This window comes from Mus caroli, chromosome 14 (genome assembly GCF_900094665.2).
Source record: "Mus caroli chromosome 14, CAROLI_EIJ_v1.1, whole genome shotgun sequence".
Taxonomy (NCBI): domain Eukaryota; kingdom Metazoa; phylum Chordata; class Mammalia; order Rodentia; family Muridae; genus Mus; species Mus caroli.
In genome coordinates this window covers 59732538-59748762 of record NC_034583.1, presented here as the reverse complement: position 1 = coordinate 59748762, position 16225 = coordinate 59732538, and the positions used below count along the sequence as shown (strand labels likewise).

The window sequence follows — 16225 nt, the reverse complement described above, 5'->3', positions numbered from 1 at the left end:
CTTTAGCTCCTTGGGTACTTTCTCTAGCTCCTCCATTGGGGGCCCTGTGATCCATCCAATAGCTGACTGTGAGCATCCACTTCTGTGTTTGCTAGGTCCCGGCATAGTCTCACAAGAGACAGCTATATCAGGGTCCTTTCACAGAGCATTTTATTCAAACGTAATCATACAACGGAAACCCAAACGTAAGAAAAGAATGAGAGCAGTGCCACACTCCCGACCCGTGACCACTTCCTGTCTTCCTTGGAACACCATGCTCACAATATCTTATTGCCTTTGATTTATGCAAACCTGAACTCATCCCTCCAATAACATTTAATAAGGTCCCACCATGTTCTTAGTATCATGTTATAAAATTTGATAAATATTTGGATAGGGCATCCTATTTTTTATTCTTTGAGATTTTAAGATGTGTATGTAGTGAAATATAATCACGTACACCCTATTTCTCCCTCCAAATCTCTTAGCATCCTCTCTATCATTTCTTCCTTATAACTTCACTATTATTCTCACCAACCCTCACCACCCTCCTCCTCATGCTCATAATTGCCAGTATGTAGGAACAAACACCAGAGCATGAAACCTAACAGTTGTCAAACACTCGAAGAAGATCAATGAATGAAGGGAAGGGCCTGAAGATCATCTACTGCCTCTGTGCAGAAGTTGTGGCTGGCTTGATCTCATGTAGGTCTTGTTCAGGCAATTGCACCAACTACGCAACTCTTAGACGTAAACACAAAAGAAATTTATATCCTACTGTAGAGATACCAGTGACAATAGCCATTCTATACACAATAACTAGGAAATGGAGCCAACCTAGATGTCCATCAACAGATGAATGGTTTAAAAAGATATGATGATGTGTATACAAAATTGATTATTAGCCATAAGGAAAAATGAAAGCACAATACTTACAGGTGATTGGATAGATCTAAAACAAATTATCCTGAATGAGGCGATCCAGGATCAGAAAGAGAAACTGGGACAATTCAGTGCTTTAAACTGGTGGGTGTTCAAGAATAATAGCTCCTCTGATAATGGTAAAGAGGAAAGGAGAGTGCCATTTACTTCCCACTCATGGTAGTTGCTGTAGCATCATGTGTGATGTGATTCCAGCTCTTATTCCAGATGTCAATTTCCACTATGCTTGGTTCTGTGATCATCAGTACCTCCATATGTGAGGAGCTGTTAGAGTAAATGAAGTACCTATCAGGAAAAAGCAGAGCCATTTTAAGGAGGGCTTTCAAAATATTTTATTATTTACTAAAATTTATAGTTTGGTCTGTCTCTTTCAAAACCTGCTAGTGTTTTCCTAATAAAATGTTTGAATTTGGTCACTGAGAGATGACTCAGTGGTTAAGCGCACATGCTGCTGTTCCCTAAGACCAACATTTGGGTCCCAGAACCCATATAGCTCACAACAATGTGTAACTCCATACCCAAGTGACCTCACACTTACTTCTGGCATCTACAGACACCAACACACACATGCCATTCACTCACAGACACATGGATAAATAATAACAAATTTCAAATGAACATATCAAGGCATCTGCACATAGGAATTCAAAGATATTGTGACAGCATGAGTAAGACCTGTGTAAGATCAAGCCATAGAAAATCACAACAGATGGAGGGAAGGTAGGCACAAAGCCCCATTCCTAGTTGAGGTCCCACTGGAATTTGGTAGCTTCTGGATGAAATAACATCAATTCTCTCTAAAAGCATTTACCCCCTACCCCCCCGAAAGTTGGCCATACTCCAGTGGAAGGCCACACACCCAAGAATATTTGCACAACACAAATTGGTCTTAAATTTTTTGTATTAAAGAGTCAAAGTTGAGTGGGTAGGAAAGAGACTGGAGCTGGGAAAAGTTAGGGGAATAAATATGATCAAAACACATTGTAGAAAGTTCTCAAGGGCCAAGGAAGTAATAAATAGTCCTTTAAAAAGGCATGCTTGAGGACAGAGTTGATGAAAAAATTAAGACTCAATTCCACCCAGGTGTTGACCAAGACAGAAACGTTGCAACTGTTTCATCAAGCTCATGTTTCCACATCCTTTCAGGTGTGCATTAATGCTGAGTGTGTGGACATGGAGAAGACTTACAAGTCAGCCAATTGCTCCTCGAAGTGCAAGGGGCACGCAGTAAGTGTGGGAAGCCAGCATCTCTAGTTCGCTGTGTCTTATGCAGTTTTAGTTATGTTCTGTTGAAGCAGACAGAATACCTTCAGCACTTAGTGATGAAAGTTATTATGCTTATCTGACACTCAGGAGTATATAGGATGGGAGACTTCCTCTGAGCGTCCATTACTGACATCCTTGTATGTCATTCAAACTTCATCTTGGCAGAGCCAAGCCAACAAAGCAGGGGTCTCTCTCATGTCAAAACCAACATCATGTGGAAGTATGGGGCCTTGAAGGGTCCCCTAAGTCTTATGGTGGCACTCACAGCATCCATCTTCCACTAGGTGTGTGACCATGAGCTTCAGTGTCAGTGCAAGGAAGGATGGGCCCCTCCTGACTGCGAGAATTCAGCCACAGTCTTCCGTAGGTAACACTGAACATCCGGCCTGAGCAAACTGTTCCCTTCTGCCAAGCTCTTCCCATCTGTTTGTATTAGTTATTTTCCTACTGCTGTGATTAAAACTACCCAACCAAAGTGATTCAAGACATGCCAGGCTTATTTGGAGTCACAGTTTAAGAGTGACATTTATTATGGGGTAAACTCATTGTGGCAGGGGGAGCATGAGACAACTGGTCACGTTGATGCCACAGTCAGAAAACATGAATTCTAGTGCTCACCTCTCTTCATTTTTTTATAAATATTATTTTATTACAATTCATTTCATAGCATGTATTTTGATTATATTCTTTCTCCTTCAAAAAAATCCTTCCACATCCTCTCTACCTCCTTACTCACCCTGTTTCATGCTCTCTTTCTCTCTTTCATTCTCTTTGCCAAAAATCAAAACTAAAGAAAAGAGCAAAACATAAATAATACAAAACTTCATGGAAACACATGGACTCTATGTTGTGTCGACCAACTGGACATGAGGGTCTGTCCTGGAGTGTGATTAACATACCCAGTGAGACTCCATTTGGGAAAACTGACTTCCCTTCCTAAGTGGATGTCAACTATAAAGAGCTTCTTGGTTAGGAGTGGGACATTGTGTCTACTTTCTCTTCTCCCTGCTGGGATTTTTGTCTCTTGTGGATTTATTCAGGTCTTGTGCATGCTGTCACCCTCTCGTTGAGTTCATGTGTGTCTGGATCATGCTCTCTCCCTGGAGCCATCCACTATGGCTACAGAACATGTGCTATCCAACCCCAAGGTCAATTTTGCAATATTCAAATCATATTTTCAGCACTCTTGCATTGTCAGTTTTCATACAGAAAGCTATCTTCAAACTCTTCATTTATAAAATTACTTTAATATATCATATTTTCTTGCTTTCTGTTTTTTTTTTTTTCCTTTTCTACAGTAGATATTAAGTCACAGGACTCCTTGAGAACATGGTGGTAGCTCTGGGTTCTGTTCTCTGAATTCTTGTATTTTGAAGTATGCTGCTCTGCTCACTCACATGCTGCCTACAGTTCAGCTATACTGGTCACTCACATGACCTACAGGTGGGCTGTCCTATTCATTCACATACTGCCCACATTTCTTCATTGGACTCTTCTTTGGAGTGTGTCATCTTTTTTTAGAACAAGTGATAGGATTACTGAAACTGGCCACATGGCTTTTCCTTGCATTTCGGATTGCTTGTTGCTTCTACTGACACATCTTTGGGTAGATGATAAAGCTGTGAGCAGGAGGCAGGCCTCCCTCTAGGTCGTAAAGGAGGGAATGAGATGGACTGGGAACTTTGTTCCCACTTGCCATCATAAAGAATACTTACTCCACAAGGAGAAGAATGTTCTATGAACTTCATCATCTTCTCCTCTTCCTTCTCCTCCTCTTCCTCATCCCCTGTCTCTTCCTCCTCCTTTTTATTCTCCTTCCTCTTCTTTTTTCTTGAGTGCCCCCCTTCAACTCCTTGCTCTGAACGGTTCCAGGTGGTTGTTCGGAACCAGCTTTAGTTACTTGTGTATCGAGCCCCAGTGTGTACAGGGAAAGATTCCTGGAGCTTTGTCTCTGGACTTCATGAACCAACATTGTTCTATATTCACAGAGGATGGCAATGGAGATGTGGTTAGGAAGAGGCCTGAATGAACTGCTTGTCCCAAGTTCAATTGCTTTTTTAGGAGTTTCAAACAAAAAAATAATATTTAATTTTAATGTTTACATTTCAACTTACTCTTTGTTTTTCCAAATTTCTTTACTTTCTATCTTCATGGAGATCCTAAACTCCATTACATTTTAAGGTTATATAATATTATTTTGCAATATATTATTATCTTCAGATTATCATTATTGGGATGGGGTTGCAGGGTACACTAAGAACAGAATCAACTATTTAATTAGAAAACTCTTTGATGATTCTGATTTTCACTAAAATAGCCTTACACCATGACTTTGCTCTTCTCACAACCTTTATTTTTATGTATTCATTAACCTATGGGAGTTCTTCAGTCTTAAGTTGTTGGTAAAGATTCCACACACAAATTTGATACTATCCTCACTGATCCATTCTATAAAGCTCAGAAGAAATACTGACACCGAGTGGATCACCAAAACCAGTCCACAGACATGTAGACATGGTGGGCTGGCATATGTAGGCTTCAAGATTTATGGCCTTGGAGAAAGACCTCAAGCTCTACCCTTCAGTGGGTGGTGATTATCATTCAGCATGGAGAAGAAACAGCACCTTTGGAGCCCATTGCCACCATTAATATCCATGATGTTTGTGGTAAAATCCATACTTAATAAACAATTTAGGAAAGTAAAACTTGAGAAGCCTATGAGTAATCTTTCAGAAAGATTATCTTCACCCAACTATCTAAAATATATTTAAAAGCATTTATTTATGTCACTAAATATTTCTATTTGGGTATGAGATCCCATGTGATATTTTGGTACATTTTACATTATATAACTTTGGAGTAAGTTTAAACACATTTGCTTCTTCAAACATTTAATATTCCCTTTGCTGTTACATTTCCTGGTTTCTGCTGAAATTTTCAAATTTATTCAGTGAAATTTGAAAAGTCATGGTACATGAATTTTTTCTAATGAATCATTTTGTTTCCACTAATTAGAAACATAAGCATATAATGATTTTTCCAGTTTGACTTGCAGCTTTTAAATAGTTATGTGATATGCAAATCACTGCTTTTAATCTGACTTTCATCCTAGCAAAAGCCTCTGAACAGACTTCAGTTTCTATAAACATGGTTGCCATGTTTCAAGTTCCCTACCCAGTCACTTGATAATACTCTCCAAAAGCAAAAGTAAAACTTCATATAAACATCAAATGAGCCACATTATAAGTACAAAAAGGTCAATGTGATGCATACATAACATTATCAGATAAATTCATTGAGGAACATTCATCATTTCTGTATGGTAACAAGTACCAATAAATCCCTTTGCCAGATTTTCAGCTGACCAGTAAATTTCTTTCTATATTATTCCTAGTGTGTAATTTAGCTGACTACAACATATCTCAGTATCCCCCATGACCCTCCCCACCAGCATCCTACCACCTCCTGCTTCCTACCATGCAAGAAAATGTGGGGTTTTTTTTTCTAGTAATTATTTAGTTAACACCAAGAATGATTACATGGCAATCAGAACATATTATATGGAGCATATGGCAAAATGTATTAAAGATTACTTTATGGCTTAAGCATACCATCATGTGTGCAGGTGTTCTGTGTATGAACAGGAAAAATTAACATTACTTTGCACTGTGTCCTCCTGTGCCTACCTGGTTCAGGTTGGCCAGTACCATTGCTTGCATATAATCCCAACTAATAGTTGAGTTTCTTTGTTATGCCGGTTACTGTGTAGAACTTTTAAAACTAACCACTCTAAAGGTGTATTTGGAGGTTGGGGATATGGTTCAGCAGTTCAGAGCACACACTGCTTTTCCAAGAATGCTGTCCTGATTCCCAGCACTCATGTGACAGCTCACAACCATCTGTAACTCCAGTTCTAGGGGACCTGTCAAGTTCTCCCGGCCTCTTCAGCACTACATTCACATGATACCCATGCATACATACAATAAAATTCATCAATAAAATAAAATAAACCATTGACTGATTTTTTTTTTATATTACAACTTTGGTACTGTCAGTTACTATCTGATTAGAAACCAAGATATTGTTATCTAATATATACACATTTGGAATAGTTATGTGTTCTCAGTAGATGTACACAGTCATCTTATGAGCTTACACGTCCATCTCTATTGCTTCTTGCCTTTCAAAGTCTACATTTCCCAGAGGCCAAGCTGGCTGAGGCATAATCCTTCATGTGTTTGTGTCGCTATAACATCTTCACATTTATATTCATCCTTTCTGAGTCCTCTTGAAGCTTGCATCTTTTAAGAAAATCATGTAGTATTAAAATCCTTGCTGTCTCATACACCATTTGGGTTTAGCTTTACTTTTCAAAGTTAAGCTGAAGAACATATTACTAATATGCTAGGACACAAATCCTCATTTATATTGCACAGTCTCTCTGTGTTTTGCCTAATCTAAGCTTCCTTTTACTCTTTCTTATTTCATTTTATGGTATAAGCCAGTTGGCCATTTTAGTAACCATTCTTTTATTAATTTGGAGGATAGGCATTTTTTAAAATTCTTTTATTAGTTGTCCTAAAATTTTCCACATCTTTGTATTTGCTTAACTAGATTTTGGTTTTAAAGTAGTTGTGCATCCATTGAGTACAATGTTCAAGGGTTCTTTTATGCCCCTGTGCCCCTACTATAGAGTGGTACATTTTATAGTCAATAAACCTAGAGTGAGACTACATTGCCATCCAAAGCACAGTTCTTCTGGGTTTTCCTTGTTCATTTGCTCTCTTTGCTTTTCTGTGATTCTATACAATTCGTCCTCTCTTCCACCTTCTCTTCTTTCTTCTCATTTTTTTTGTCAGTCCTGGAGATTGCACTCAGGACCTTGAGCATGCTATGCAAGTATTCTCCCACCAAGCAACAACTGAACCCACTTTCTCTGATCATTTTCTTCTTGGTCTTCTCTTTAAATTGTATTTGTATTAATGTGGTGAGAGTCCCAAACAATGTATTTTGATCACATTTATCCAGGTCACCCAACTCCTCCCAGCTTCACCTTCCCTACCCTTCCTTCCCTCCCAACCCAATTTCCAGGCATTGTCTTCTCTTCTTTGCCATCTAGTTCATCCTGTGACTTGAGGTAGGGCCTGCCCTGGAGTGTGCTGACCTCCTAGGGGCCACTTCAGCAAAGGAAACTGACTCTTTCCCTTGTTTATCTAAATGCTTACCCCTTCATTAACGCCTACAAAGAAAGATTTCCTGGTTTAGTATTTTCATGGATTGAGGACGTTTTTTGTTATGTAAAAGCTTCGTGGTGTGTGCTGATCAAGAAGATCATTATTAGCTATAGAAGAAGCTAGTATTGCTGTTTAATTATTTCTATCTTAAATTACACACTGTCTTTTTTTTTGTCTTTTGTTTTTATTTGTTTGGTTGTTTTTTTGTTTTTGTTTTTTGAAGTTATTTTGGTTTTGTTTGTTTGTTTCCCTAAGCCACAACTTTGTTCTCTCTGATTTGAAGTGTTTGTAAGCACTCCATTTATGTCCTTTGTGTTCTTTAAATACTTATTATTCTAATGTTAGTTCAAATGCATTCATTCACACCCCCATTCTGAAGCTTAGTTGTATCTAGCAGAAATGCCAGTTTTATTTTCCTTTGACTTCATTGAACAATAATTTTATGAAGTTGAAGAGAATTACATACTTGAATGAACACCATTCTCTTATTTTGAATTTTGCTTTCTGGAATGTCTACCTCCTCCTGTGTGTTGTATCTTCACACGGGTAAGCTTTTCTTGCATTTTTGAAACTGATACTCTTGTGACTGGATTGCTAACCTATGTGCTAAGAGGAGTGACTATTCTGTTCTTCAGATGTGTGTACTTTCTGGTCTCTGATGGTTTCAGATAGGTATAATAGAAGTGAATACATGAGATGGCAAGGGATTCAGGTTGAATTTATTGCTTAGACTGGTGGGTAAGAAACCAAGATGAAACAGGAACTGTGTCTCCATCAGTATTTTGCTCATGCCTTGACTCTTTATTTGGCAACAGGAGCAATGCTATCTAAGGGCTCTAATTTCTTTCTCTTTTCATTTCAAGGCTGGATTTAAGATGTGTTTTGTTTCTGCTCTACCATCCTCCTTAGTCCAAATCTTCTTACAAGCTCCCAGCCTTCACTCTCCTACTACTGCATCCACCCTTCTTCTCTTCCAAGACATTCCTTCTCTCAGGAAGAAGACATTTAGCCCACCTTCTCTGGAAGGTGTCCTATAGATTTCTGTCTTACTTGTTCTTTATTAAACACTAGCACTATAATCTTCATCAACACTATTTTCATTTTAGCAATTCTGTTAGTTTTCTTGTTTCTTTGGTTAAGTGTCTTAAGGAAGGGGGGGGGGAGGCTTGCTTAGCTTACAGTTTTGTATACAGTCCATCCTGGTGGGGGAAGACATAGTAGTGGGAGAAGGAAGTGGCAGGTCACATGATACTTAGTCAGAAAAGCAGAGAGAAATAAATACAGTGTCCAAAGGCTTTTCTGCTCATTCCCTTTTCAGCTCAGCCTGGGTTCATGTGGGTCTTTCCCCTTCTACTTTTATAGACACCATGGCAGTGAAGATTAACCATTATAATATTTGTGAGAAACTCTCCAGTGAGACAGGTTCATCTGGCAAAAGCTATATAAATTTTGTGACATATAGAAGTGTTAGGACAGGCTCATTGGCATTCCATTCTGTTACATGGGAGCCTGAGCTATGAGGATCACAGGAAGTTTGAGACTAGTCTTAGCTACATAATCTGTATAAGGCTAGCCTGGGCTAAATGACTGGATTTTTTCTGGGAACAAAAAGGAAGAAGTAAGGGAGGAAAGGAAAGATAGAGGATGGAAGAGAGGGAAGAAAGAAAAGCAGAATGGGAAGGATGAAGGAATGGAGGGGTTTAGAAAAGGAAGGAATTGAGGAAGAAAGAAAGGAAGGAAAGAGACAGACTATAGAGAGGTAAGATCCTGTGTCCTCAACATGATTCACGTGCTCTCTGTTATAGACTTCTCCATCGTGGTTGGCGTGCTTTTCCCCCTAGCAGTCATATTTGTGGTGGTTGCTATAGTGATCCAGCACCAAAGTGCCAGAAGGAAGCAGAGGAGAGTTCAGAGGTAAGCTTCCTGTGCTTTGGGAATCCTCTGTCACCTACTTTATCTGACATTGGAGTCTATGACTTACTCCTTCAGATTTAATTTTATTTTATTTCAAATAGTAAGAAAACCATATATCATGGGTTTGGGTTTTTTTTCTTTTTGTATTCTTTTGTTGTTGTTGTTGTTGGTTTGGTGTTTTTGTTTGTTTGTTTTTGCTTTTTGTTTGTTTTTTCCAAAGCAGAGACTAAGTGACCCTTTTACCAGGCAATTTTTCACAGCAAGATATGCATCCTTTTCTTTTAATTAATGACAAAGTTGACATTAGCCCTTATTATTAAATATTTTCTCATTTTATTATAAGAAGAGAACACATTTATTGATTGAGAGTTGTCTAGTAAACATTGTGCAGCAGATTCTCTATGAGTGAGCTGCAATATTCCCACTTTCTGGATGAATGTGATTTCTGTGTCTCCTAAGGGTATGGAAATCACTTTCAATGAGTGTGGGGGAAAGGGAAAGGTTAATGAAGCCCTTTGCTTCCGATGTAAGAAGCAGAGGCTTCATGAGTATGCAGATCCTTTCTCTTGCAAACACCATCTTAACACAACAAGATCTTTTTTTCATTACTTTCCAAGACTGATGTCTTTTGGTAGAACTTATTCATACAATATAACTCTTAGGTAAATACATGATGAATTAAGAATAATTAAATCTCGTGATTTAGACAAAGGTTGACTTAACACCATTGCTATTAGGTATCAGGGTTCTGCCAAGAAACAAAAGAAAATGTCTAGTAGTAGTAGTTATGAATTGCAGGATAGTAATGGTGCCTAACTTAAAACTGAGGAAGTTTTAAGTTTTAAGTCCTTAAAGCTGAGGAATGACCTGGAAGCAGAAGTAACCACTTTGGTAGCAGAGCATGGCACAGTAGCCAAAGAAGTTGTCAAATCTCTATTAGATCTCTTTGGCTGGTGGTGTCCAGTTCACAGGATGTGTTTTCTTTTACAGGCTACCACCTACCAAGGATGCCAAGCTACACAATCAGAAGTGTAGACCCCAAAAGGTGAAGGATGTTCAACCCCAGGAGGTGAATTCTAATTTGGCCTGAATCTGTCATCTCCACCCTTCTTACATTATGACCATATGTCTGTCAGTTGTGCATAACAATGCCTAGAAATCAACCACACATCAGCAAATAGTAAGAATTATGAGCTCTGTACACCCACATTGACAATCTTCCCTAGTGTTTTGTTAACACAAAAGGGAATCCCAGAAAGAAAAAAAAAAAAACTCCTGTAGAAAGAGCTCATGAAATACAAAGGGAATAAAGGTGGAAATGTTATAGGTTCTGTCCCTCCCTCTCTCCTCCCCTCCATCCTCTCCTTCCCCTGCCTCTCCCCTCTCATTCTGTCTACTCTGACTCTAAGTTTATTCATACTCCTGGTAAATTTCTCTCTATATAAAGTGATCCATATATTTGTATATTTAATATGTAACATGTATGACATAGCCCTTGCCATGTCTTACATGTATAGGGCTTTCAGCTGAAGTAGATCAATAGGACAGCATCAGTGGTGATGTTTCTGATGGAAGTTATCCCTGGTATGCTTGGGGAAATCCTACTATAAATGGTCCAGCTTTGCTACTAGGATCTTGTTTGTCTTATCACAGGATGTTAAGCTAGGAAAGGGTCACTTGCTGGCAAGCTGTATTTAGGCACTGGGTGGTGTCATTGTAAAGTTTGACTTCTTCATTTTAGATGAGTCAGATGAAAAAGCTCCATGTGTCTGATCTGCCCTCCGAAGAGACGGAGCCTCCACCTGATGTCGTGAGTTAGCAACTTCTCTTCTCCTCCACCCAGTCCAATCTCAAGGGAATGCTTCCAAAAGACATAGCCCACACTGCTCTGTTACTGATTCAGAGGAGTGTTGAGATTTGTGTGCATATTAACATAAAACACAGACTCTTCTGCAAATCTTCTCTAAAATGCTAAATGTGAGAATATCCCTCTACAGTTTTACCTCTGAACTTATCCCCTAAATTAAGAACCTAGAGATGGAAATTGATAATACAGAATATTCATGTCTTAGTTCGTGTTTCTACTGTTGAGTTAAAACATTGTGGCCAGCCAGCATCAACTTGAGGAAAAGGTTTATTTCAGCTTGTAGCTTATAAGTCTGTCACTGGGAAAAGCCAGGGCAGGCATCAGAGCAGAAGTCAAGGAGGAGTATTGCTACCTGAATTGTTTTTCTTGACTTGTTGAGCCTGATTTCTTATACAATTCAGGACTACCCGCCAAGGCTGGACCCACCCATATTGGCCTAGTCTCTCCCACATCAATCATAGATTAAGATGATATTTCACAGACTTGCCTACAGGTCAATCCTGTAGAGGCATCTTCTTAATTGATATTTTATCTTCCCAGATACATCTAGGTTTGTATTAAGTTGACAAATACCAACCAGTACAATCTTACTCTAGGGTGATGCAGCAAAACCAGCATAGGTTATATAGATTAGACAACATTTATTTTTGCCCATTCTTAAGTCTAGGAACTCTAAGATTGGGGAGCTAGAAGTTGCTGGTGTCTGGTGAGGGCTGCTTTCTGTTTTTTTAATTGAGGGGACAGGAGAAAGAAAAAAAGAAGGAAAGGGAGGGGGGAAAGATTAGGGAAAGGAGAGATAAAATCATCTCTTTGTATTTTAGCACTTAAGGACATGGATCCAATTGTGAGCATTCCACCCCCAAGGTGTGAATGCCCGAAATCTAATCATCACACCAGGGCTTCGGTTTTTAACATGCGAATTGCATGGATATATAAAACTAAGTCCACAGCAACCCTTATCATCACATAGCTGTTGGCACTGTGGTCATAACTGGAAAATAGGCTCAGAACTAATTGAAAGGGTCAAATTCATGGGTATAGAAATATTCTTGTGGGTGAGTTTATAAAGTCTCTCTCCCTGAACACTAGCTAGCCATTTTCAGCATGCCTACCTGTTTTTGAAGAAACTACTCCAAACTGATTTTCCCTTTTTATCTTCCTACTAGCTAATCACAAAGCCAAATTTCCCACCACCACCAATTCCTGTTTCCTTGTAAGTATCAGATGCTCACAATCCACAGTTTCGTTGTCAGTGCTCCCTAGGCTAACCTAATTTCATCCTAGCATGTTTGTTCTGGGGAACCTGGAAAGGCAAGGCCTCCTTCTGTACTGATTTCCCATGGCCACTGAATCTTTGCTGTAAAAAAATAAATAAAGTTATTTTATAAATGTTGAAAAATAATATAACTATTATATAAGGCAAATGTCTTCTAAGGAATTGTTTCTGGATGCTCAGTCTAGAGGATATAAAGTTAGATATTTATGAAATTATTGTTAATTTTGCAAGAGGTCAGATATGAAAAGCAAACATACAAATAATCATCCGCTCATGCGTAGTTCCTTATGCCTAGCTCTCTGTTGTATATAGAACAGGAAGAGCCAAAGTTCCCTTTGCAAGATACCTCATCCTTTTAGGCAGCAAATAGGCTGCATGTACCTGGGGTGACTAGCTCCTTAAATGTTATCTGTGCCAAAGTGTGAGATGCTAAGGAGAAAGCACTGTGGTATCAACATAAATGGAGCATGAGACAGAAGACCACTGACAGGGTGTTTGTAGTGTGAACTGACCCCTCGAAAGTGGGTTACATTTAAGTGAAGACGTATTTTCTGTTTTATCCTAGCAACACAAAAGCACTTCCTTTACTATTTTTAGAGTAAGCCCACTATGCACCCACATACGATATCTATAATGAAGTTATTCTTGTCTTTTTTCCCACTGCACTAATACCAAGGAGAAAAGCTCCAACCATATCACCTGAGGTGCTTATTATGGGGAAGGGACTGGCCTAAGTGTCCTGACTGTAAGTTTTCTCTATACCCTAAATAAGGGAGACTGAAAAACATCTCAGCTACGAAGTCATGGTGACCCCCAATTCCTCATTTTTTCATAATAGTGCACAAGGATGGTGGGAATAAATGAAGCATCCCACACTCAACCTCCCAACATCCATAACTCTGCGCCTCATCCTCTGTGTAGGCTACTTGCCATGGACCACTTCTCTATGCCCTGAAGCCCCCCCCCTCCCTGCCCCTGTTCTTACTCTGCTAACTACCTGCACCAGCATTTGAATTGCAGGGTGAGATTCTCACCTTCCATCCTGACATCCTGACCTTCTGCTACTACTACTTCTAATTCTTCATTGCTGATGCATTACCTAGTTTATACACTAGAGAAAAGAGTTTAATGGAGTTTTTAGGTTTTTTTTTTCTTTTTTATTAGCATTATCTTACATCTGTTTATCTACTTAACTAATTTTTCAGGATGCTATGATCATCTGAGAGTTTGTTTTTTTTTTTTTTTTCTTTAAGGAACCCAAATACAAAAGTCTGAAACAACAGTTAAGCAAGGGTGGATGATCAGATGATCAGAGTGGAAGCCTCGATATTTTGGATGGAAAAGAGATGTGCTTAGTTCTTTATTACTAGCGCTCTTGATCCTCAGGGGTTAACATGTTCTGGTTTGTGCTGTATTTTGAGGAGATTAAAACGTTTAAGAAAGATACACTTTTGAAAATCTCTGTGCTAATTTAAATGATTTCCTTTCCATATTCCCAAGGAGATGGCTAAAGGAATGTACAAACTGTAAAACTCTAGTTGATTTCCCCCTTTATTTTTACTATGATGTTGACTGACTGCTCAAATATCTTGAAGCCCTTAATGTCCTCATTTGGAGGGGATTGATGTGCTCTCTCATGAAATCAAAACAGAGCCGGGCAGTGGTGGTACAGGCCTCTAATCCCAGCACTTGGGAGGCAGAGGCAGACAGATTTCTGAGTTCGAGGCCAGCCTGGTCTACAGAGTGAGTTCCAGGACAGTCAGGGCTACACAGAGAAACCCTGTCTCAATAAAACAAAAACAAAACAAAACAAAACAAAAAAAACCCAACAACAACAACAAAACAGAACAAAAACAAAAAAGAAAAAAAAACGGAACAGAACAGAGAGGACAAAACAAAATCATAAGCCACTGAGGTGGGGGAGTTTAGCAGCGTCTTGATTCTTTTAATTTGTCAACTTGGAACATGCAATTTGTTTTAAAAAAAAAAACATGTAAGCACCCTATTCTATGTCCTTGCTTCCCTTTCTTCTGAAATTTTTATTCACTTTGTTATTTTGGGAGTGTTCTACAATCCAGTAAAATATGTTTACTAGAAAATGTAGTATGCCAACATATGAGCTTCTTTTTCTAAATAGAGATTGTTTCTTTAGAGAAGTGAGCATAAACCAGAAGTTACAAACTGGAGACCTGTTGGCTGGGTTTGGATGGCAGATGTGTTTTATTTGGTCTAAGTTAAAGATGTTGACCACACAGAGTTTATCTTTTAAACTGTTTTTGGTTTCATAGAAATAAATTTTAAGTTGTGAGATCTTGCATAAGCATCTAAATTCCTGGATTAAAAGAAAAAAATCACAGAGCCTGTCAACAGCATAACCACATTGTCTTTAACATCTTCAGCTTCATTGACATATGGTAGAACCAACATGGTTGAATCGGTACCAAATACCAACTGCCTTGCTTTAAGAACTCTAATTATTCTAGCTATCCAGCTTTAGAATGACGGGCACCACTCCGTACATGTTATGCTAACCCACTCATAACAATCACGATTTTGTTTTGCCAAAGATTTGTAAGTAGATGGGTACCTCCCCATTGTGTCCCCATGGATGAGGGAGGAAGCATGTTGGGAAATCTCTGAGGAGTATTTCTCCATTCATCTTTTCTTCTGGTTGTTGACATCTGGTATTGCTGCAGCTGTGCTGTGATCTGGAGACAAGAATGATGTGAACAAGATAGAGCAGGGAGATAAACAAACTCCAAGTGCACTTCCTAAGATGTTATGAACTGGTAGATGAACAATTGTTGAACTAGGTCCACGTTTTGCTGGGACTTCTTGTACAATCAATAAATTTTCCTTGTTGTCCAAAGCATGTCGAGTTGGGTTTTCTCTCACATGAAGCTGCAGTCACTCTAACCAGCTAAGTGGCTTTACCACTGCTAAGGTGCATGCTCCCTTTTTATCGTGGTAGCATTCCCCTTTGTTATATTTGTGTCCTTGCATCCATTGCCAACACCCCTTGCTTCTGACAGTTTTTTTCATTCTGTATCTCAAGGCCAGAATTCCAGAATCAGTAATTCTAGAGTCCACTTATCAACTCTCATTGTTGGATTCTTTCTTTCCCTGTGGGAGTTTCTTAAGAACAGAGCTACTTAAGTATGGCTGAGTCTTGAGGTTAAGACTGTAAACTTATAACACTTTCTTCTGACCTGGAAATCCATTGCTATTTCACATGAAGTCTTAATCTACTTGTGAGTAACCTCTAAGCCCCTGCTGGTTTTGTTTGCTTGCTTGCTTGCTTCCTTGTGTTAATAACTCTCTGACACAATTAACTTTGTCATTTTTGTTTTGTTTTGCTTTTGAAACAACTGCACTTATTTGCTATGTATGGATGTGCTGGTCAGAGGACAATTCTCTGGAGTTAGTTGTCTCCATCCTACATACATATATGAGGAGCTCAGAGGACAATTTAGTAAAGTCTGTTCTTTCTATCCATCTTTATATGGATTCCAAGGATTGACTCAGGTCACCAGGCTTAGTCTGAAAGCACCTTTACCTTTCAAACCATCTTACCAGCCCTCATTTTATCTTTTATAATGTTGAATAATTTAAAATCTTGAGCTTAGAACTCTCAAGTATCCTGGAGCTAAAAGTTAGTCATTTAATATCACACACACACACACACACACACACACACACACACACACACACACACAAAGAGTTTGAATGTACTATGGTGTAATAAAT

General features: G+C 38.8%; 1 protein-coding gene across 3 annotated transcripts in view; it reads left to right on the top strand.

The window, feature by feature from the left end:
- Positions 1-15344, top strand: part of Adam28 (ADAM metallopeptidase domain 28) — a 54477-nt gene extending 39133 nt beyond the window's left edge. Inside the window, exons 17-23 of one of the 3 annotated variants that reach the window (XM_021181874.1) lie at positions 2068-2148; positions 2472-2550; positions 9227-9335; positions 10326-10404; positions 11077-11145; positions 12369-12415; positions 13732-14302. In XM_021181874.1, the coding sequence (XP_021037533.1) occupies positions 2068-2148; positions 2472-2550; positions 9227-9335; positions 10326-10404; positions 11077-11145; positions 12369-12415; positions 13732-13753 (486 nt within the window). In that variant the 3' untranslated portion in view covers positions 13754-14302. Of the gene's footprint in view, positions 1-2067; positions 2149-2471; positions 2551-9226; positions 9336-10325; positions 10405-11076; positions 11146-12368; positions 12416-12790; positions 13443-13731 lie in introns of those variants that run through there. The other 2 variants (XM_021181873.1, XR_002379689.1) reach the window with 2 other exon arrangements.
- Positions 15345-16225: the final 881 nt, after the last annotated feature.